Below are 25,340 nucleotides of genomic sequence, written 5' to 3' on the forward strand. Positions count from 1 at the left end.
AACAAGCGAAGGCTTGTGGTACCGTCACAGAGAGGCGTGAAATCTCTCTCCAGGACTTTTTCTTTCATTGTTCCTGGTTGGTGGAACGATCTTCAGTCCTCCATACGCACGACAGAATCACTCGCTTCATTCAAAAGACCGGTACAAACTCATCTCTTCCATGAGCACTTCATCTGATCATAATAAACCTCTAAACTCTTGCTCCTCTATTTCTCCTTTCTTCTTCCCTTTTCTGGTTTCTGCTACTCTGAGTAGTGTACAAATCTTGGTATTTAGGGCCCTTTCTGCGTTTCTTCGCCTCTTCTTGACGGATCGCTTCCTGTACTCCTGAGTTGTAAGTCGCTTTGGAAAAAAGGGTAGAGGTAACATCCTAAAGTAATGGTCCTCTAAACATTCCCAGAAAGTCCTAAATGTTCCCTGAAGGTCTGCCAAAAATAACGTCCCCAACCCTTTAAAGAACTCCACATCATGACCGTCTCGGAATATCCTGGGACCATTAGGAGACGTCCTTGACACCAGTGGGATGTTCTAAGAACATTCTGGGGACGTAAAATTTCGAGGCTCTGTGATTCTCTGAGGAGTCTCAATAATCCAAAAGGAGAATCAGAAGCTCTGTGTGTGTGTGTTTCTCAGCACACAAACCGGCCGTATTTACTGAAGACCTGCTGACTAATGGAGTGCAAAGCAGGCGATTATTAATAATAAAAATAACCATCAACAGCCGTTAGTGCTTACAAACAGGGTGAGCACAGGGGACGCGAGACCCTTTTATCATTTGTCATCGGTGTTGTTGTGAAATAGGATGGCAAGCGATTCAGTCACTCACAAAACAGCACATTAAACATCGGTTATATATCTGTTACTATGGTAAATGGACTGCATTTATATAGCGCTATTAACAGACCCTGTGGCCATCCAAAGCACTTTACATATTGCCTCACATTCACCCATTCACACACTGACAGCGATGTCAGCCATGTTAGGCTCATCCAGCTCGTCGGGAGCAGCTGGGGTTAGGTGTCTTGCTCAAGGAGACCTCGACACTTGGTCAGGTGGAACCGGGGATTGAACCACCAACCTTTCAGTTTGTAGACAAACTACATGACCCACTGAGCCACTGCCGCCCACGGCGCCCCACCTATTATAAAAGGTATCAATATTAAGTGACCCCCTTAAAAACATCATGCTTCTTACTGCATTAGTAATGTAAAGCTAAGTCTGATCTCAGTCTAAAAGCCCAAACGATGCCTAAATTTCAGACATCAGACTAAAGAGCAGCTGCTTCACACACACACACACACACACACACACACGCACACACACACACACACACACACACACACACACACACACACACACACACACACACACACACACACACACACACAGATGGGCACATCACTTATAAATGTAAATGTGGAATGTTTTCTTCAGGGTTGTGTTAGGAGCTATGGATTGAATGTAAACCTGGATGTTCATCTAATATTGTTTTAATGTTACAGTTGTTACTCAGTGGCGGCTGGTGGTGATTATTTTCTTGGGGTGGGATTTCAAATAAACACAAAGCAGTTCCAAGGAGCATGTTGACTAAAAGCATTAAAGAGAAAACAGTCTCTGCACTTCTATCACATTCATTTCACATGTTCAAAAAACAGAAGTAATTTCTCAATGACTCCCGGAATAAAGTAAACCAGAGAGTGTCAGTGAGTGCCGGTGAGTGTCAGTGAGTGTCAGTGAGTGCCAGTGAGTGCCGGTGAGTGTCAGTGAGTGCCAGTGAGTGTCAGTGAGTGCCAGTGAGTGTCAGTGAGTGTCAGTGAGTGCCAGTGAGTGTCAGTGAGTGTCAGTGAGTGCCAGTGAGTGCCAGTGAGTGTCAGTGAGTGTCAGTGAGTGCCAGTGAGTGTCAGTGAGTGCCAGTGAGTGCCAGTGAGTGTCAGTGAGTGCCAGTGATGGCCAGTGAGTGTCAGTGAGTGCCAGTGAGTGCCAGTGAGTGTCAGTGAGTGTCAGTGAGTGCCAGTGAGTGTCAGTGAGTGTCAGTGAGTGCCAGTGAGTGCCAGTGAGTGTCAGTGAGTGCCAGTGAGTGTCAGTGAGTGTCAGTGAGTGTCAGTGAGTGCCAGTGAGTGCCAGTGAGTGCCAGTGAGTGTCAGTGAGTGCCAGTGAGTGTCAGTGAGTGTCAGTGAGTGCCAGTGAGTGCCAGTGAGTGTCAGTGAGTGTCAGTGAGTGTCAGTGAGTCCCAGTGAGTGTCAGTGAGTGCCAGTGAGTGTCAGTGAGTGCCAGTGAGTGCCAGTGAGTGCCAGTGAGTGTCAGTGAGTGTCAGTAAGTGCCAGTGAGTGTCAGTGAGTGCCAGTGAGTTTCAGTGAGTGTCAGTGAGTGCCAGTGAGTGCCAGTGAGTGTCAGTGAGTGTCAGTGAGTGCCAGTGAGTGTCAGTGAGTGCCAGTGAGTGTCAGTGAGTGTCAGTGAGTCCCAGTGAGTGCCAGTGAGTGTCAGTGAGTGCCAGTGAGTGTCAGTGAGTGCCAGTGAGTGTCAGTGAGTGTCAGTGAGTCCCAGTGAGTGCCAGTGAGTGTCAGTGAGTGCCAGTGAGTCCCAGTGAGTGTCAGTGAGTCCCAGTGAGTGTCAGTGAGTGTCAGTGAGTGTCAGTGAGTCCCAGTGAGTGCCAGTGAGTGTCAGTGAGTCCCAGTGAGTGTCAGTGAGTGTCAGTGAGTGCCAGTGAGTGTCAGTGAGTGCCAGTGAGTGTCAGTGAGTGTCAGTGAGTCCCAGTGAGTGCCAGTGAGTGTCAGTGAGTGCCAGTGAGTGTCAGTGAGTGCCAGTGAGTGTCAGTGAGTGTCAGTGAGTGCCAGTGAGTGTCAGTGAGTGCCAGTGAGTGCCAGTGAGTGTCAGTGAGTGCCAGTGAGTGTCAGTGAGTGTCAGTGAGTGTCAGTGAGTGCCAGTGAGTGTCAGTGAGTGCCAGTGAGTGTCAGTGAGTGCCAGTGAGTGTCAGTGAGTGCCAGTGAGTGTCAGTGAGTGTCAGTGAGTGCCAGTGAGTGTCAGTGAGTGTCAGTGAGTGCCAGTGAGTGTCAGTGAGTGCCAGTGAGTGTCAGTGAGTGTCAGTGAGTGCCAGTGAGTGTCAGTGAGTGTCAGTGAGTGTCAGTGAGTGCCAGTGAGTGCCAGTGAGTGTCAGTGAGTGTCAGTGAGTGCCTGTGAGTGCCAGTGGGTGCCAGTGGGTGTCAGTGAGTGTCAGTGAGTGTCAGTGAGTGCCAGTGAGAGTCATTTTTAGAAAAACTATAAGTCAGATCAGTCTGAAAAAATAAGGCACACTAAGTAAGAACAGTTTGAAGGTCTGAGCTAAGTTTGGAGTTTGATTTGATTTTATGTAACAAATATAATACTCCCAGAAGCCTTCCTCTCTGACCAAATTCTGTCAGAATATATTTTATTATATTGAAATTTCCCATTGACTTTTCTGATTTGAGATAAAAAATCACCTCAGTAAACCTTTTTCTGCCAGAAAATTTCCTCTCTGACCAAATTGTCATTTTATATGATCATTTCTTCATAATTAATAAAACAATTAATACAATTTTAAATTACTTAAGAATTTAGGAAATAAACATTCCTTATAACTTTTTAACAGTGTGTAGAAATGTGAAAGATGTCTCCCCTTAGAAAAGAGGCTGCACTGATCCATCATGTCTGGCACGATGCATTGCTGCAGATAATTTAATATCAGAAGCTCTGATTAATTTCCTGTCTGAGACGCCTGTAATCTGGTGCTAATCACAGTGCACAACAAACGCACATTTAGAAGAGTCTGGACGAACACAAAGACAAAAAACAGCAACTGGGAAAAGCAAGGCAAGTTTATCTGTATAGCATATTTCATACCCAAAGGCAATTCAAAGTGCTTTACATAAACATTTATTAAAATAGTGTTAACATATGCATGAGAAAAAAGAATACCATGTGTACGAATAAAAAATTAAAAACAAGCATAGTTAAAACAGTTGTAAAGATAATAATAATAATAATAATAATAATAATAATAATAATAATAATAATAATAATAATAATAATAATAATATAATAATAATAATAATAATAATAATAATAATAATGAAAGGTTGAAATATGTAATAATAATTTCAAACAATCCAGCAGTCAAAGACTAACCGGTCATAGCTCTGACCGTTCACTGCACAGCAATGGTTAACCTTAGTTTACAAGGCACTGGATCATTTTTATTTAAATGTGGATGCATTTTCATTAAAAGATGGACCCTTCGGATCTCATAAACCCATGCGCTGGCGTTTGAAACTCCTCCAGAAGGTGATTAATGTTTTATATTTAGTGGATGAGATGGCGCTTTCCCTGTACGAACTCACGCATGTTTCGCTGTCCAGGGTTTAATTTGGGTCCGTCTTAATCCTCTCGTGTCACTGAGCGCCGTTTTGCAGCACACTCCATTATGGGAAGACGATTAATGTTGACATCATGAATACGCTGGAGTGAATATTAAGTGTTCAGCTCAGCGTCACCACACACACATACGCATATTAATTAGCAGGAGGCACATTAGGAGATGACAAGGCCTCCGAAATGATCTTCAGCAGAAAACACCCTATAGAGGTCTGCTCCAAACACTGCCCACAAACGCTGCTGTTGGGGTATTTAAAATGCAGTGTGTGTGTGTGTGTGGGTGACATATGAGGACACAAATGTGTATAATGCCATGGGTATGACACAGGTATTACAGGAGAGGGTGAAATATGAGGACATTACCCATGGCCCCACTTTACAAAAGGCTTATAAATCACACAGGAGGAGTTTTTATGAGAAAGTAAAAATGCGTGTGTGTGTGTGTGTGTGTGTGTGTGTGTGTGTGTGTGTGTGTGTGTGTGTGTGTGTGTGTGTGTGAGCCTGTTTATGTGGTTTATGAGGACACAAATTTGTATAACTACGTGGGTATTACACTGGTATTACACTATAAATGTGGTTTATGAGGACATATCAAATGTCCTCATAATTCAAATGGCCTTAAAAACATACTAAATGATGTTTTTTTGAGAAAGTAAAAATGCAGAATGTTTCCTGTGATGGGTAGGTTTAGGGGCAGTGTGTGTGTGTGTGTGTGTGTGTGTGTGTGTGTGTGTGTGTGTGTGTGTGTGTGTGTGATGGGTAGGTTTAGGGGCAGTGTGTGTGTGTGTGTGTGTGTGTGTGTGTGATGGGTAGGTTTAGGGGCAGTGTAAGGGGATAGAAAATACAGTTTGTACAGTATAAAAACCATTACGCCTATGGAGAGTCCCTGTAAACCACATAGACCAACATGTGTGTGTGTGTGTGTGTGTGTGTGTGTGTGATGAGTAGGTTTAGGGATAGGGGTTGGGTTAGGGGATAGAAAGTAGCATTAACCTGATATAAAATCAATTGAAGTCTATGTAATGTCCTCACTAATATAGTGAAACAAACGTGTGTGTGTGTGAGTGTGTGTGAGTGAGTGTGTGGTAAATCAACAGCGCCCCCTGTTGAGTTTAGAAGTGCAGTAAGACTTTAACCAGCAACAAGACTACAAGAGTATGACTTTCAAGATCAAGATGTTTTTTATCTTTGTATCCAGAAGAATGAAATAAGCCACAGTAGGTCCTGCACTGCACTGGATTCACCACGGTAAAGCAGCTGAAGCTAAAATAAACTGGTGTTTATGAGGAGCTCACACTCACAAACACTCACAAATCCATTAGAGAGCTTCTGTGGGCGGGGCTTGATTGAATAGTCAACAACAACAAATGTGCTGTATCGAGTTAATCGCTTCACAAACAAGAGCAAATGTGGGCGGGGCTTTATTGTATCTGTGGGGAATTGATTGAACAGTTGTGGTTTGTTATTGGCTGATCTCATGTTGAGTGACAGGTGGCCCCGCCCTCGTCATCAGAGAAGAGATGAAGTTATTCTGAGTCAAGATTACCCGGAACATGAATGATGTGCACCGATTAGAATAAAAAACAAGACCTACACTGCAAAAAATGCTCTTCTTCCTCAGTATTTTTGTCTTGTTTCTAGTCCAAACATCTAAACATTCTTAAAGCAAGAAGTATTTACTAAACAAGCAAAAGTAATTGTCTTGTTTTGGGGGAAATAACTCAAAATGAAGAGAGTTTTTGCTTAAAATAAGATAAATAATCTGCCAATGGGGTGAGAAAAATAATCTTAATTCAAACAGAAAACAAGATTAGTTTTCTCACCCCATTGGCAGATTATTTATCTTATTTTAAGCAAAAACTCTCTTCATTTTGAGTTATTTTCCCCAAAACAAGACAATTTTGCTTGTCTGGTAAATGTTTCTTAATGTAAGAATTTTTTGTAAGTAAGAAGAGCATTTGTGCAGCAGTGTGTCCCTTTTGTCGTCCCGGTGAGTTTAATGGAGTCCGCAGTGTCGGAGCTGCTGGAGGTGTTTGCGGAAACACTTCACCTGTGATGGGACAGACAGGAGCAGGTCTCCATGGTTACTGCCAGAGACGGATTGGTGGCGAGAGACAGATGTAGGTCATGAACGCTCACAAAAGCATGTTGGCAGAGAAATCAATAAAAGCCCCAGAGCCGCACTGAGCACTTCCATAATCGGAAAGATTCGGCCTCCGATGAAAACATCTGAGCTCTGAGCTCGTGTGGCCGCTGGAAGAGACTGACAGCCAATGAGAACAGCGCCGCCTGCAGGAGATCCGGAGATTACACTGCATTATCCCAATGCTCTTCTTACTCAGTGTTTCTGTCTGGTTTCTCGTCCAAACATCTAAACATTCTTACATTAAGAAGCATTTATAATGCAGTGAGGCGCTGTAGAAATAAAGTTGCCATCTCTGTTTTAAGTGTGTATGCCCGCGTCCAAACGAGTGTGTGTTTATTCTGGACTCACGAGTCGGATCTGAACGGTGATTATGGGATATTTCTGAGGGTCGTTTGGGTTTATCAAAGCAACGGTGCATTAGTCTTCGATTAGCAGATATACTGCACAACATGCTCTTCTTTCTCAGTCCTTTAGTCTTGTTTCTACTCAAATTTAGGCACATTTTGAACTTTTGCATTACTCTGAAATAAATGACTTTGTGGTATGGTGAAATCTATTACACTAATTCAAGTAATTATTACATTGTGTCATCAAGATTAAGTTGGAACTATACATCTTAAGTAAAATTTACATGTAATAAGTGAGAAAAAAGAGTACATTTTATCATATATTTACAAATAATATTTAATGTTTTATAGTCACAGCACATTCACCTAAAAATATTAAGTACATTTTAATCTGAAAAGCAAAGTGCATTTGAAAATGTGCACAGATTATTATTATTATTTTTTTTTACAGAAAGATCCGACTTGTTCATTGGTGGCAGAGACGGACATTTTGGGATTTATTCTCAGTAAGTGTTGACTTTTAACTGAACGTGAGTTGTAATCACTATAACGGTGGCTAAAGCTACATAAGCTCTTATTGAGAATTAATAGAGTATTTTATGTCACCGTTATGGAGATCAGTGTTTTCTTTAGTTGGGCAGTTTGATGAGTTTATAATGTTCGTGTTTCTCTGCCGTATCTGAGAACACACTGCGATCAGATGCTGTCGGCCGCTTGATGAGAGATCAGTGTGTAGTGGATTCATTCACTGACCTTACCTGAGTATGAGCAATATATTAACCCTGTTTTATTCTAGATAAGATCCAGCACGGGCTTAACCAGAAAAGTTGAATGTGTTTTATAACAGACTGTACACGAAGCACTTTGAACTCCTGCGAGCTTTTCTCACACACAGAGATCCAGATCAGCGTATAATCTCAACAATGCTGACATAATTGGATGCAATGGTAATCTGAGTGAAAGTTACAATCTATAGATGAGTATTGCCAGTGTAATTTACTGTGTATTGTACATAAAAAATAAATGGTTCTAGCATGGGCGTCGCAAGCAAATCAAAAGTGTGTGGGTCAGTAGCGGCTAAGGCAAAATATGATAGGTGGGGGAATTGTTTTGCGGGGGGTCTGGGTGTTCTCCCCCATAAAAAAAAATATATTTCATTGATGTGATTTCCTGCATTATGGTGCGTTTGAGGCTATATCCCTTGCCAAAAAAGACCTCAAACCAGTCAATACCAATAGTCTAATAAAAGGCTATATTCATTTAACTACCATAGCCTATAAATCAACAGTTTCACAGGTAATGATAATGAACAAGTTGCATGTTTATTATACTCCGTGTCCAGACAGAAAAAGTGCCGTTTACTAAACGATTGATTGGGTCAGACAAAATGACAGAAATCACTGAGTTATTGATCACGGCTGTAGAGTAGTGGTTAGTTGCATGATGTCAAGTTTTGACCCATATCGAGTATATGTTCGAATCCGCCTCACTCGCTCTACTCCCTTTCCCCATCACATATAGCAGATCAGAAAGGTATTTATTTTCAATAAAAAAAGAGAAAATATTAGAAAAGTGGAAATAAAACGTTTAACATGTGTTTAATAATACGTTTCTTAATAAGTTTCTCGGTTAAGGGGTAGTCAAGGTTAGCAGATGTGCTGAATTAGAGACGATAAAGGGAGAGGGTCCAATATCATTGGTCTTAAAAAGTGGGTGGGTCTTGTCCCACACACACACACACACACACACACAACGGTTCCGACGCCCATGGGTTCTAGTAAGTAAATATTACTTAGAAATAGCAGAGTAAAGATTACAAGCACTTTCTGCGTGGGAAAAGTTGCCTAGCTTTTTTTAAATAAATGTTACTCCAATTTTTTTCAGTGTTCAATCGGCTTGGACGTTTAAGTTATTTTAACTTAAATTATGTTAAACTGACTTTAAAAAATGAGTTACATCTAGCATAACTAATAAAAAAAAGTTTAACATTTCTTAACTTCTTTTGTTGAGTTAAAACAATGTAAAACATTTGCTGTCATAATTTATTGAACATATATTTTTTTTTTTACAGTGTAGTCTAAATATTCTTAAATCAAGATGAGTTACTACATCAGTAAAATTACATAAGATATATTTTCTTATTTCTGGGGAAAAATAACTCAAATGAAGAGAGTTTTTGCTTAAAATAAGATAAATAATCTGCCAATGGGGTGAGAAAAATAATCTTAATGCAAACAGAAAACAAGATTATTTTTCTCACCCCATTGGCAGATTATTTATCTTATTTTAAGCAAAAACTCTCTTCATTTAGAGTTATTTTTTCACAAAACAAGACAATTACTTTTGCTTGTCTAGTAAATGTTTCTTAATGTAAGAATGATTAGATGTTTGGACGAGAAACAAGAGTAAGAGGAGTGTGTTTTGCAGTAGGAGTTGCTTGAGCGTCCGACTGATGAAGCAATCAAAATATATTCCAAACATGTTTAAATAATAAATTGAAATAATTGTGCCGATTTCATCTCCGCCACATGAGGGCGCTGTCTCCTGCCCTCTCAGTGCATTGAGGATGAGGGGCAGATGTTCATCAAGAGGAATATTGTCAGCATTAACATATCATTTAATATTAGTGTGAGAACAATAAGCATTGCTATGTCACAGACTGACAGGGAAAATCAACTACAGCTTTTATTCCCAAACACACACACACACACACACACACACACACACACGCACGCACGCACGCACACACACACACACACACAAACACTTTTTCATCACAAAAGTTATGCTGGTGTGTTTATGCTAGTGTGCAAAACAAACATCAGAAGTTATAATAACTTGTAATAATAATTAACTTGTCACAATCTGACTTAATTTAAACTGAATTTGACATCATGCAAAAAAATTATTATCTCTAGCACAAAGATCTCAACATTCATAAATCAGGACATTTCCTGAAGAGAAACGGCTGAAGAGATTCTGACCTGATGAATGAAGTGAGTTTGAGCTCAAAACAAGAGCCAATATCAGCCGGTGGAGTCTATCCTAGCTCAGAGGAAGCGGGATTATTTTTGCGTGACTCTTTTTTTCCACACTCGTCTTATATTTCCTCTTTATCTTCTGGTCAGCTGTTAAAGCTCTCAGTGTGAAACATCGCTGTCACCCCAGAGACGTGTGTGTGAGCTCAGATCCACACCACACACACCTGCAGGAAAACAGACAAAAAACAATACAATATTTGTCAATAACTCAACATAACCACATATGTGGAGCACAAAACCAGCCATAGGGCTCAATAGTTTAACACTGAGAGTTCTGGATCATCTGAAGCTGCACTGGTGTGTGTGTGTGTGTGTGTGTGTGTGTGTGTGTGTGTGTGTGTGTGTGTGTGTGTGTGTGTGTGTGTGTGTGTGAGCCTGTTTATGTGGTTTATGAGGACACAAATTTGTATAACTACGTGGGTATTACACTGGTATTACACTATAAATGTGGTTTATGAGGACATATCAAATGTCCTCATAATTCAAATGGCCTTAAAAACATACTAAATGATGTTTTTCTGAGAAAGTAAAAATGCAGAATGTTTCCTGTGATGGGTAGGTATAGACCACATAGACCAACGTGTGTGAGTGTGAGTGTGTGTGTGTGTGTGAGTGTGTGTGATGGGTAGGTTTAGGGGCAGTGTAAGGGGATAGAAAATACGGTTTGTACAGTATAAAACCATTACGCCTATGGAGAGTCCCTGTAAACCACATAGACCAACATGTGTGTGTGTGTTAAAACAACCCAATTGCTGGGTTAAAACAGCCCATTCACTGGGTTAAAACAGCCCAATCACTGGGTTAAAACAGCCCAATAGCTGGGTTAAAACAGCCCAATCACTGGGTTAAAACAACTCAATCGCTGGGTTAAAACAGCCCAATCGCTGGGTTAAAACAGCCCAATCGCTGGGTTAAAACAGCCCGTTCACTGGGTTAAAACAGCCCAATCGCTGGGTTAAAACAGCCCAATCGCTGGGTTAAAACAGCCCAATCACTGGGTTAAAACAACTCAATCGCTGGGTTAAAACAGCCCAATCGCTGGGTTAAAACAGCCCAATCGCTGGGTTAAAACAGCCCAATCGCTGGGTTAAAACAGCCCAATCACTGGGTTAAAACAGCCCATTCGCTGGGTTAAAACAGCCCATTCGCTGGGTTAAAACAGCCCAATCACTGGGTTAAAACAACTCAATCGCTGGGTTAAAACAGCCCATTCGCTGGGTTAAAACAGCCCAATCGCTGGGTTAAAACAGCCCAATCGCTGGGTTAAAACAGCCCAATCGCTGGGTTAAAACAGCCCAATCGCTGGGTTAAAACAGCCCAATCGCTGGGTTAAAACAGCCCAATCGCTGGGTTAAAACAGCCCATTCGCTAGGTTAAAACAGCCCAATCGCTGGGTTAAAACAGCCCATTCGCTGCGTTAAAACAGCCCAATCGCTGGGTTAAAACAGCCCAATCGCTGGGTTAAAACAGCCCAATCGCTGGGTTAAAACAGCCCAATCGCTGGGTTAAAACAGCCCATTCGCTGGGTTAAAACAGCCCAATCGCTGGGTTAAAACAACTCAATCGCTGGGTTAAAACAGCCCAATCACTGGGTTAAAACAGCCCAATCGCTGGATTAAAACAACTCAATCGCTGGGTTAAAACAGCCCAATCGCTGGATTAAAACAACTCAATCGCTGAGTTAAAATAGCCCAATCGCTGGATTAAAACAACTCAATCGCTGGGTTAAAACAGCTCAATCGCTGGGTTAAAGCAGCCCAATCGCTGGGTTAAAACAGCCCATTCGCTGGGTTAAAACAGCCCAATCACTGGGTTAAAACAACTCAATCGCTGGGTTAAAATAGCCCAATCGCTGGGTTAAAACAGCCCAATCGCTGGGTTAAAACAGCCCAATCGCTGGGTTAAAACAGCCCATTCGCTAGGTTAAAACAGCCCAATCGCTGGGTTAAAACAGCCCATTCGCTGCGTTAAAACAGCCCAATCGCTGGGTTAAAACAGCCCAATCGCTGGGTTAAAACAGCCCAATCGCTGGGTTAAAACAGCCCAATCGCTGGGTTAAAACAGCCCATTCGCTGGGTTAAAACAGCCCAATCGCTGGGTTAAAACAACTCAATCGCTGGGTTAAAACAGCCCAATCACTGGGTTAAAACAGCCCAATCGCTGGATTAAAACAACTCAATCGCTGGGTTAAAACAGCCCAATCGCTGGATTAAAACAACTCAATCGCTGAGTTAAAATAGCCCAATCGCTGGATTAAAACAACTCAATCGCTGGGTTAAAACAGCTCAATCGCTGGGTTAAAGCAGCCCAATCGCTGGGTTAAAACAGCCCATTCGCTGGGTTAAAACAGCCCAATCGCTGGGTTAAAACAGCCCAATCGCTGGGTTAAAACAGCCCATTCGCTGGGTTAAAACAGCCCAATCGCTGGGTTAAAACAACTCAATCGCTGGGTTAAAACAGCCCAATCACTGGGTTAAAACAGCCCAATCGCTGGATTAAAACAACTCAATCGCTGGGTTAAAACAGCCCAATCGCTGGATTAAAACAACTCAATCGCTGAGTTAAAATAGCCCAATCGCTGGATTAAAACAACTCAATCGCTGGGTTAAAACAGCTCAATCGCTGGGTTAAAGCAGCCCAATCGCTGGGTTAAAACAGCCCATTCGCTGGGTTAAAACAGCCCAATCACTGGGTTAAAACAACTCAATCGCTGGGTTAAAACAGCCCAATCGCTGGGTTAAAACAGCCCAATCGCTGGGTTAAAACAGCCCAATCGCTGGATTAAAACAACTCAATCGCTGGGTTAAAACAGCCCAATCGCTGGATTAAAACAACTCAATCGCTGGGTTAAAACAGCCCAATCGCTGGGTTAAAACAGCCCAATCGCTGGGTTAAAACAGCCCAATCGCTGGATTAAAACAACTCAATCGCTGGGTTAAAACAGCTCAATCGCTGGGTTAAAACAGCCCAATCGCTGGGTTAAAACAACTCAATCGCTGGGTTAAAACAGCCCAATCGCTGGGTTAAAACAGCCCAATCACTGGGTTAAAGCAGCCCAACTGGTGGGTTAAAACAATACAATCAATAATATCTTATGTCGTTTTACTGATCTAGTAAATGCATCTTGATTTAAGAATATTATTTAGACTGGAAACGAGACAGAATGACTGAGTGAGAAGAGCATGTTTAGCAGTCTGGCACATTTCAGTCGATTTCCTCAATATTAAGATGTTTTTACACCCTTAGATCTTATTATCCTCTCACACACACACACACACACACACACACACACACACACACACACACACACACACACACACACACACACACACACACACACACACACACACACACACACACACACACACACATCAATGCAGCTTCAGATGATCAATAACTCTCAGTGTATTGAGCCTTAGGGCTGGTGTTGTGCTCCAGGGTAACACTGCTGGAGTTTTGAGCATCTCAGACCCCGCAAATCACATTATTTACCCTGAGTGAGGGCGAGTGAGGGGCTGGGGGAAGGTAAAGCCACACACACACTCACACACACACACACACACTTGTTGAGCTGCAGAGCGGAGTGAGTGTTTTACTGACGCGCGTAATTTGGCGAGTTTGAGAAGAAAGTCAAAGCGGATCCGCTGAGCTACAAACTTCAGTTCCTCAGCAGTTTCAGTGTGTGTGTGTGTGTGTGTGTGTGTGTGTGCGTCAGGATGTGTGTGAGGCGAGTCGCAGCGCGCGCGTTTCTCTGGATCATGAGTGTTTTATGACAGATGTGATGTTCATATGGACCTGCTGAGATCTTCATCATGTCGTGGAGGATGGCGATCATATCCTGGGCTTTCTTCACTCTTGTGGATTATTGATTATTGATGATTATTGATGATCATTGATGACGATGATGATGATGATGGTCAGTTGGGGCGCTTTTCTTCAAACCTGCTTGATTATGATGGTGAGATCTGAGCTCAGCCTCCGAGCCTCGAGCAGCTGCGAACTCAACCCCAGAGTAAGAGCATTTACAGCAGAGATATGAACATAGTGTGTGTGTGTGTGTGTGTGTGTGTGTGTGTGTGTGTGTGTGTGTGTGTGTGTGTGAGAGAGAGAGAGAGAGAGAGAGAGAGAGAGAGAGAGAGTTTGTGAATGAGATTAACGTTAAATCAGTTAATGTCATGCAACTTTACCTTATGTACACACACACACACACACACACACACACACACACACACACACACACACACACACACACACACACACACAGTGATGGAGAGTTATTAATCAGAAGCTACTTACTGATCATGAACGTGTGTGTGTGTGTGTGTGTGTGTGTGTGTGTGTGTGTGTGTGTGTGTGTGTGTGTGTGTGTGTGTGTGTGTGTGTGTGATAATGGAATATAAACACATAACACTCTCCGGCTGGCATGTTTGTCTTCTGCTCTGAATGGATTTTAGTCTCAGTGTTGAATGAAGATAAGACTCAGATTTACAGGCCCAGTTTGTTGAGCATAAAACTCAAAGCTTCTGCTTCACTGACAGATTGACGGCTCTGTGTGTGTGTGTGTGTGTGTGTGTGTGTGTGTGTGTGTGTGTGTGTGTGTGTGTGTGTGTGTGTGTGTTAGTTGTGTTTAGCGTAAACTGCGGCTCTTGAAGTGTGTAACTTTGTTCTCTAGGCCTTCTGTTTCTGCGGTGTCAGACTGGACGTGTGATAGAGCGATATATATATCGGACAGTACTGGGACATTTTGTCCACTTGTCTCCAGCGTGACGACTCCGATCCTTCAAATATTCATATTTAATAATTGTTTACTAGACTTTACTTAATTACTAAATTAACTATAAACTATAACACTGATCTGCCAACATTGTCTCTCTACACTGCACTGGAGCGCAGTCATGCTGGGACAGGAAGGGGCCGTCCCCAAACTGATCCCACAAAGGCAGGAGCGTGAAATTGTCCAAAATGTCTTGGCGAAGCATTAAGAGTTCCCTTTACTGGAACTAAGGGGTCAACCCCTGAAAAAAAAACTCACCATAATCCCCCCTCCACCAAACTTTACACGTGGAACAATGCAGTCAGGCAAGTCCTGTTCTCCTGGCAGATTTGCTATATAAATAAAGTCGACATGTATAGATTTGATCCTCAGCCGCTGAAATCCCCAAGCACTGTTTGTCTCTGATAACCTTCTTTGTGTTTCTCTGCGCACAGCAAAGCGAGCTCAACTCCTTCCTGTGGACGATAAAGCGAGACCCGCCCTCGTATTTCTACGGCACCATTCACGTCCCGTACACTCGAGTGTGGGACTTCATCCCAGAGAACTCCAAGCAGGCCTTCCAGGAGAGCAGTATTGTGTATTTTGAGCTGGATTTGACTGACCCATACACCATTTCGGCGCTGACTAGCTGCCAGATGCTTCCCCATGGGGAAAACCTCCAGGACGTGCTGCCACGGGACATCTACAGCCGGCTGAAGAGACACCTGGAGTATGTGAAGCTCATGCTTCCGTCCTGGATGACTCCGGACCAGCGGGGAAAAGGCCTGTACGCCGACTACCTGTTCAACGCCATTGCTGGAAACTGGGAGCGAAAGCGGCCCATTTGGGTCATGCTGATGGTCAACTCCCTGACCGAGGCCGATATTAAGACCCGGGGAGTCCCTGTGCTGGATCTATATCTGGCTCAGGAGGCCGAGCGGATGAAGAAGAAGACTGGAGCGGTGGAGAAGGTGGAGGAGCAATGCCATCCTCTCAACGGCCTCAACTTCTCTCAGGTGTGTGTGTGTGTGTGTGTGTGTGTGTGTATTTCATTCAGTCACTGGAAGCCTCTTCTGCTCAGATTATGAGATGTTATTGCAATGTATGTCACACTGCAAAAAAATGCTCTTCTTACTCAGTATTTTTGTCTTGTTTCTAGTCCAAACATCTAAAAATTCTTTAAACAAGAAGTATTTACTAGACAAGCAAAAGTAATCAACTAATTTGGGGAAAAAATAACTCAAATGAAGAGAGTTTTTGCTTAAAATAAGTTAAATAATCTGTCAATGGGGTGAGAAAAATAATCTTGTTTATGTTTTCAATTAAGAATTTCTTAAATTAAAAATATATATTTTTCCTAGCAACTGTATTAGCAACCACCCAGAACACCCTAGGAACTGTCTAGCAAGAACTCATACCACCCTAGCAACGGCATAGCAACCACCTAGCAACACCTTACAAACCACCCAGAACACCATATCAACTGCCTACCAACCACCCAGAATACCTTGGCAACAACTCATAACACTCTAGCAACCACCTAGCAATGCCATATCAACCACCTAGCAATCACCCAGAACACCCTAGCAACTCCCTAGCAACCACGGAGAACACTCTAGCAACACCCTAGCAATTGCCCAGAACACATTAATAACTCCCTAGCAACTACCTAGCAATGCCATATAAACCACCTAGCAATGCCTTATCAACCACCTAGCAATGCCATATCAACCACCTAGCAATCACCCAGAACACCCTAGCAACTCCTTAGCAACCACTCAGAGCACTCTAGCAACCACCTAGCAATGCCATATCAACCACCTAGCAATCACCCAGAATACCCTAGCAACTCCCTAGCAACCACTCAGAACACTCTAGCATCCACATAGCAATGCCATATCAACTACCTAGCAATCACCCAGAACACCCTAGCAACTCCCTAGCAACCACTCAGAACACTCTAGCAACACCCTAGCGATCGCCCAGAATGCATTAATAACTCCCTAGCAACCACCTAGCAATGCCATATCAACCACTTAGCAATGCCATATTAACCACCTAGCAATGCCATATCAACCACCTAGCAATCACCCAGAACACCCTAGCAACTCCCTAGCAACCACTCAGAGCACTCTAGCAACCACCTAGCAATCACCCAGAATACCCTAGCAACTCCCTAGCAACCACTCAGAACACTCTAGCATCCACCTAGCAATGCCATATCAACCACCTAGCAATCACCGGCATAGCAACCACCTAGCAACACCTTACAAACCACCCAGAACACCATATCAACTGCCTACCAACCACACAGAATACTTTAGCAACCACTCAGAACACTCTAGCAACCACCTAGCAATGCCATATCAACCACCTAGCAATGCCATATCAACCACCTAGCAATCACGCAGAACACCCTAGCAACCACTCAGTGCACTCTAGCAACCACCTAGCAATGCAATATCAACCACCTAGCAATCACCCAGAACACCCTAGCAACTCCCTAGCAACCACTCAGAACACTCTAGCAACACCCTAGCAATTGCCCAGAATGCATTAATAACTCCTTAGCAACCACCTAGCAATGCCATATCAACCACTTAGCCCCTAGTAATCACCCAGAGTATCCCAGCAACTCCCTGGCAACCACTCAGAACACCCTAGCAACAGCCTAGCAATGCCCTATTAGCCACCTAGCAACACCCTAGCAATCGCCCAGAACACCCTAGCAACCAGAGTTTTGTCACACATTTTCTTAAATTGATCAAAAGTGACAATAAAGGCAGTTATGTTGCAAAAGATTCTATTTTAAATAAAAACTGCTCTATTGAACTTTCTGTTCATCAAAGAATCCTGATAATAATCATAACTGTGTGTTGATCATCAGATATGAGAGTGATTAGTGAAGGATCATGTGACTCTGAAGAGTAATGATGATGATGATCACAGGAATAAATCACACTTTACTATATATTCACATAGAGAACAGATGATCTACTGGAGGAATATTTCACTGAGGTACTGGAGTTATGATCAGATTAATGAGCAGACGAGACGACTTCAGAAACATTTGAAAAGTTTAACAACTCACCCCATTCCTGAGGTTGTTGCAGAGATTCTGGTGTTGTTTATGAGATAACGGCACAATTGTTTATGGTGGTTGACCCCTTAGTTCACCTGACTGCAGTGTGTTAAGTGTAAAGTTTGGTGGAGGGGGGATTATGGGGTGGGGTTGTTTTTCAGGGGTTGGCCCCTTAGTTCCAGTGAAAGGAACTCTTAATGCTTCACCAAGACATTTTGGACAATTTCACGCTCCCGACTTTGTGGGATCAGTTTGGGGGACAAAACTTTTTTAAGCCAAAACTCTCTTCATTTTGATTTTATTTTCAACAAACAACAACAAAAAATATCTGATGTCGTTTTACTGATCTAGTAAATGCATCTTGATTTAAGAATATTTAGATATTTAGACACAATGACTGAGTGAGAAGAGCATGTTTAGCAGTGTGTGATGTTCGGTGTGCAGGAATGATTGGCCTCAGCTGTACAAACGTTGGGCTTCTGGAGTGTCTTCTGTTATTAGCGGTGATTTGAGTCTAATGGTTTGTGTCTGAATTGGACTCAAAGCCTGTGTTGGTGTCGGCCTGGTAGTCTCCTGAAATTACGGAGCCCTTCAGACTCTGGATCGTGTGGAGTTTGTGCTAATGCCGTACGGAACTAAAGGGATTACGCACGCCAATTTCAGCTCGCGCTCGAAGCCAGACAACAGCGCTACTGATCGGGCTACAGACGGATCATCCCGTAAATAGAGTGATGATCAAGTCCAGTCGGCTCCAGTTCCACAGATGCAAACGTCATCAAATGCAAAACACTCTTCTTATTTAGTTTTTTTGTCTTGTTTCCAGTCCGAATATATAAAGATTCTTAAAGTGAGAAGTATTTACTAGACAAGTAAGAGTAAGAGTAAGTCTTGTTTTGGAAAAATAACTCAAATGAAGAGAGTTTTTGCTTAAAATAAGATAAATAATCTGTCAATGGGGTGAGAAAAATAATCTTAATTCAAACAGAAAACAAGATTATTTTCCTCACCCCATTGGCAGATTATTTATCTTATTTTAAGCAAAAACTCTCTTCATTTAGATTTTATTTTTAAGAAAAAAAAAACATTTGTAATTTTACTTATCTAGTAAATGCATCTCACTTTAAGAATATTTAGATATAAGACAAAGTTGAAGTTATTCAACAAATTTGCGAGCAGTGAGACGTGTTCTCTGAGCGACCAATCACGCTTCAGTCTGACAATCCCATGGACGAGTCTGGGTTTGGCCGTCGCCAGGAGAACGGGACTCGCCTGACTGCATTGGGCCAAGTGTGAAGTTAAGTGGAGGGGGGATTATGGGGTGGGGTTGTTTTTGTCATCAGGGCTCTTCAGAGTTTCACTGCGCTTCAGTTTCAGGTGAAAACTGGATATTGGGATCGTCCTGTTCGGACAAAATCAGGAATTAGAAGAAGCAGCCAGTTCCTTTAATAACTTCTGGCGCCTTTAACGGTCGCCTCAGCCTCGAATTCCTATGGTGTTGTTAATGTTTACCGCTTTGTGGCGTTAAACATAACTTTAAACGCTTGAGAAAATAATCTCGAGGCCAAATCACACTGGATTTTAAAACACGGCCAGTAATGATAAATGGTGTTTGTACAGATGGTGCCCCTTAAATGGCACGTTTAAATCAGCCTACGCCTCACATATGAAGTCGCAGCGCGTGAACAGACCGAACGGAACACACACACACACACACACACACACACACACACACACACACACACACACACACACACACACACACACGAACGGAACGGCCTGGACACTTTCTGTGTGTTCTGAAGCCTCACACACTCACAGTGAATGTGCAGAACAACCTTTCTTTCTGTGGGATGATGAGCATAACTGCACACACACTCTCCCCTCACACACTCCTCTCACACACTCTCCTCTCACACACTCTCCTCTCACACACTCTCCTCACACACTCTCCTCACACACTCTCCTCACACACTCTCCGCTCACACACTCTCAGCTCACACACTCTCCCCTCACACACTCTCCGCTCACACACTATCCTCTCACACACTCTCCCCTCACACACTCTCCTCTCACACACTCTCCTCTCACACACTCTCCTCTCACACACTATCCTCTCACACTCTCCGCTCACACACTCTCCGCTCACACACTCTCCCCTCACACACTCTCCTCTCACACACTCTCCTCTCACACACTCTCCCCTCACACACTCTCCTCTCACACACTCTCCCCTCACACACTCCTCTCACACACTCTCCTCTCACAAACTCTCCTCTCACACACTCTCCTCTCACACACTCTCCTCACACACTCCTCTCACACACTCTCCGCTCACACACTCTCCGCTCACACACTCTCCGCTCACACACTCTCCTCTCACACACTCTCCACTCACACACACTCCTCTCACACACTCTCCTCTCACACTCTCCCCTCACACACTCTCCTCTCACACACACTCCTCTCACACACTCTCCGCTCACACACTCTCCTCTCACACACTCTCCACTCACACACACTCCTCTCATACACTCTCCCCTCACACACTCTCCTCTCACACACACTCCTCTCACACACTCTCCGCTCACACACTCTCCTCTCACACACTCTCCCCTCACACACTCCTCTCACACACACTCCTCTCACACACTCTCCCCTCACACACTCTCCCCTCACACACTCCTCTCACACACTCTCCTCACACACTCTCCTCACACACTCCTCTCACACACTCCTCTCACACACTCTCCGCTCACACACTCTCAGCTCACACACTCCTCTCACACACTCTCCCCTCACACACTCTCCTCTCACACACTCTCCTCTCACACACTCTCCTCTCACACACTCTCCTCACACACTCTCCCCTCACACACTCTCCTCTCACACACTCTCCTCTCACACACTCTCCGCTCACACACTCTCAGCTCACACACTCTCCCCTCACTCACTCTCCCCTCACACACTCTCCTCTCACACACTCTCCTCTCATACACTCTCCTCTCACACACTCCTCTCACACACTCTCTGCTCACACACTCTCCCCTCACACACTCTCCTCTCACACACACTCCTCTCACACACTCTCCGCTCACACACTCTCCTCTCACACACTCTCCCCTCACACACTCCTCTCACACACACTCCTCTCACACACTCTCCCCTCACACACTCTCCCCTCACACACTCCTCTCACACACTCTCCTCACACACTCTCCTCACACACTCCTCTCACACACTCCTCTCACACACTCTCCGCTCACACACTCTCAGCTCACACACTCCTCTCACACACTCTCCCCTCACACACTCTCCTCTCACACACTCTCCTCTCACACACTCTCCTCTCACACACTCTCCTCACACACTCTCCCCTCACACACTCTCCTCTCACACACTCTCCGCTCACACACTCTCCGCTCACACACTCTCAGCTCACACACTCTCCCCTCACTCACTCTCCCCTCACACACTCTCCTCTCACACACTCTCCTCTCATACACTCTCCTCTCACACACTCCTCTCACACACTCTCCCCTCACACACTCTCCTCTCACACACTCTCCTCTCACACACTCTCCACTTACACACACTCCTCTCACACACTCTCCTCTCACACACTCTCCGCTCACACACTCTCCTCTCACACACACTCCTCTCACACACTCTCCGCTCACACACTCTCCGCTCACACACTCTCCCCTCACACACACTCCTCTCACACACTCTCCGCTCACACACTCTCCCCTCACACACTCTCCCCTCACACACTCTCCTCTCACACACTCTCCTCTCACACACTCTCCCCTCACACACTCTCCCCTCACACACTCTCCTCTCACACACTCTCCACTCACACACTCTCCTCTCACACACTCTCCTCTCACACACTCTCCTCCTCTCACACACTCTCCTCTCACACACACTCCTCTCACACACTCTCCGCTCACACACTCTCCCCTCACACACTCTCCTCTCACACACACTCCTCTCACACACTCTCGTCTCACACACACTCCTCTCACACACTCTCCTCTCACACTCTCCCCTCACACACTCTCCTCTCATACACTCTCCTCTCACACACTCCTCTCACACACTCTCCCCTCACACACTCTCCTCTCACACACTCTCCTCTCACACACTCTCCACTCACACACTCTCCTCTCACACACTCTCCTCTCACACACTCTCCTCTCACACACTCTCCCCTCACACACTCTCCGCTCACACAATCTCCCCTCACACACTCTCCCCTCACACACTCTCCTCTCACACACTCTCCCCTCACACTCTCTCCGCTCACACAATCTCCCCTCACACACTCTCCCCTCACACACTCTCCGCTCACACACTCTCCGCTCACACACTCTCCTCTCACACACTCTCCTCTCACACACTCTCCTCACACACACTCCTCTCACACACTCTCCCCTCACACACTCCTCTCACACACTCTCCTCTCACACACTCTCCCCTCACACACTCTCCCCTCACACACTCTCCTCTCACACACTCCTCTCACACACTCTCCCCTCACACACTCTCCCCTCACACACTCTCCCCTCACACACTCTCCGCTCACACACTCTCCTCTCACACACTCTCCGCTCACACACTCTCTGCTCACACACTCTCCCATCACACACTCTCCGCTCACACACTCTCCCCTCACACACTCTCCTCTCACACACTCTCCCCTCACACACTCTCCGCTCACACACTCTCCCCTCACACAATCTCCCCTCACACACTCTCCGCTCACACACTCTCCCCTCACACACTCTCCCCTCACACAATCTCCCCTCACACACTCTCCGCTCACACACTCTCCTCTCACACACTCCTCTCACACACTCTCCCCTCACACACTCTCCCCTCACACACTCTCCCCTCACACACTCTCCGCTCACACACTCTCCTCTCACACACTCTCCGCTCACACACTCTCCGCTCACACACTCTCCCATCACACACTCTCCGCTCACACACTCTCCCCTCACACACTCTCCTCTCACACACTCTCCCCTCACACACTCTCCGCTCACACAATCTCCCCTCACACACTCTCCGCTCACACACTCTCCGCTCACACACTCTCCCATCACACACTCTCCGCTCACACACTCTCCCCTCACACACTCTCCTCTCACACACTCTCCCATCACACACTCTCCGCTCACACACTCTCCCCTCACACAATCTCCCCTCACACACTCTCCCATCACACACTCTCCGCTCACACACTCTCCCCTCACACAATCTCCCCTCACACACTCTCCGCTCACACACTCTCCCCTCACACACTCTCCCATCACACACTCTCCGCTCACACACTCTCCCCTCACACAATCTCCCCTCACACACTCTCCGCTCACACACTCTCCCCTCACACACTCTCCCCTCACACAATCTCCCCTCACACACTCTCCGCTCACACACTCTCCCCTCACACACTCTCCCCTCACACAATCTCCCCTCACACACTCTCCGCTCACACAATCTCCCCTCACACACTCTCCGCTCACACAATCTCCCCATCACACACTCTGCGCTCACACACTCTCCGTTCACACACTCTCCCATCACACACTCCTGAGGAAACTCGGCTCCGGAGCCTCCGGGCAAATCCACTGACAGAGAGAACACAGAGGCGCTCCTGTCCTACTTTACTAGTTACTCTCATTACCGCGGTGAACTTCAGAACATGCTCTTCTGTCTTTTAAGTCTATTATTATCTGCCGTTGTTTTTGGCATCTAAACTTTACGCTTTACACTAACAGTTAAAGTTTCTGCAGTGTGTGTGCTTGGCAGAAGGTTGTCTTCATGGAATCATGTTTGTGTGAAAGCGTGTCTGAGTAGCTCAAGCTCTTTAATAAGCTATTGTTCAGTCCTGACAGTTCCTCAGGGATTGTTTGTCTGAAAGCCCCCATTAGCATGTGTGTGTGAGCAATTACAGCCGCTATTGTTTGTCCTAACGCGCGGCTACATCAGTATCAGAGAGGTGTTAACTGGATCAATGGGTTGTTAATGCTGTGTTAGTGTGTCCGAGGCTCTGAGGGACAGGAACGCTGGGTTTGAGATGTTTGTGTGTTTACCTGTTTCAGAGCAGCTTTACTGAAATGCATGTTAATGGGAATCTGAATCAGTCCAGAGGTGGACAGTAACTAAGTGCATTTACTCGAGTCATGTACTTAAGTTGAGTGTCTGTACTTTATTTGAGTATTATTTTGAAACTTCTGACTTTAACTTCACTCCATCTGAAAGACAAATATCGTCCTCTTTACTCCACTACATTTCTATCAAGGTCCTCGAAGTGGAAAGTCGTTTCTGTCGCAGCTTTGAAAGTCAGTGATGATTTTTTTCTTCTTTTAAAGGTGTTTGGGTTTTTGCAGAAAGCCTTTCAGGAATCACTCTTGTAGAGTCTCGTGAAGTTCAATGATTTCACAGCATTTATTAAACACTGATTTATAGTTTAGAGCAAAATGGAAGAAGACGGATGTCCAAATGCTCATTTAGTGGAGGATTGACATAAACAAAGTTGATTCTGTCTTCAGTGAAGGTGAACAGTGTGAGAATATCAGATGTGTATCAGTGTATTGGATCCGTGCATTCGGCCTTAAAGTGACAGCAGCTTTGTAACTTTTCTACAAGTATTTAAATGAGTTTAAGTTAGTCGTCTGCTAGTGTGTCAGATGGAGCGTCACTGACTGGCTTAAACCATGATGGCATAATGTGCATTTATACAACTATAATACAATAATGCGGCGACATAAAGAAGGACATTTACTTTTGATACTGAAGTACTTTAGAAAACAAATACTTCTGTACTTTTACTGCAGTAAAAATCTGTCTTTAAAACTTTCACTTGTAACGCAGTAATATTAGACCAGTAGTACTGTTACTCTTACTCCGGTAATGAAGTTGTGTACTTTATCCAGCTCTGAATCAGTCACAAAGTCTGTCCAGCAGGAATTATTCTCTATATCAGTGTTTCTGAACTCCATTGTAGTCTTTAGTTTTCTTCCAGGAACAACACAATCATTCATACGCTGAGTGAAGGGACAGGGCCTGGTTGCGTTAGTTATTAGTGTGTTGAAATTGGTAAGTTATGGTAAGGGGTGGGACATTTCCCAAACACCAATCACAACACACTGCTCCAGATGACCAATAATTGCAGAATTGTTCTTAGAAGGAGATTATGGGGTGGGGTTGTTTCTCAGGGGTTGGCCCCTTAGTTCCAGTGAAAGGAACTCTTAATGCTTTACCAAGACATTTTGGACAATTTCACGCTCCTGACTTTGTGGGATCAGTTTGTGGACGGCCCCTTCCTGTCCCAGCATGACTGCGCTCCAGTGCACAAAGCGTCGCTCCATAAAGACATGGATGAGGAGTTTGGTGTGGAGGAACTGGACTGGCCTGCACAGAGTCCTGAGCTCAACCCGATAGAACAGCTTTGGGATGAATTAGAGCGGAGACTGAGAGCCAGGCCTTCTCGTCCAACATCAGTGCCTGACCTCACAAATGAGCTTCTAGAAGAATGGGCAAAAATCCCCATAAACACACTCCTAAACCTTGAGGA

At 44.6% G+C, this 25,340-nt stretch overlaps 2 protein-coding genes across 2 annotated transcripts in view; both read left to right on the plus strand.

Annotated features, from left to right (window-relative positions):
* Positions 1-25,340, plus strand: part of rnf170 (ring finger protein 170) — a 346,071-nt gene that overhangs the window by 203,925 nt on the left and 116,806 nt on the right. The window lies entirely within an intron of this gene.
* trabd2a (TraB domain containing 2A) overlaps positions 13,508-25,340 on the plus strand; it is a 56,104-nt gene continuing 44,271 nt past the window's right edge. The window contains exons 1-2 of the mRNA XM_067440369.1: positions 13,508-13,935; positions 15,132-15,692. Coding sequence (XP_067296470.1) covers positions 13,819-13,935; positions 15,132-15,692 — 678 coding nt within the window. The 5' untranslated portion in view covers positions 13,508-13,818. The remainder of the gene's footprint in view (positions 13,936-15,131; positions 15,693-25,340) is intronic.

Source organism: Pseudorasbora parva, chromosome 3, assembly GCF_024679245.1.
Source record: "Pseudorasbora parva isolate DD20220531a chromosome 3, ASM2467924v1, whole genome shotgun sequence".
NCBI classification, from domain to species: Eukaryota; Metazoa; Chordata; class Actinopteri; order Cypriniformes; family Gobionidae; genus Pseudorasbora; species Pseudorasbora parva.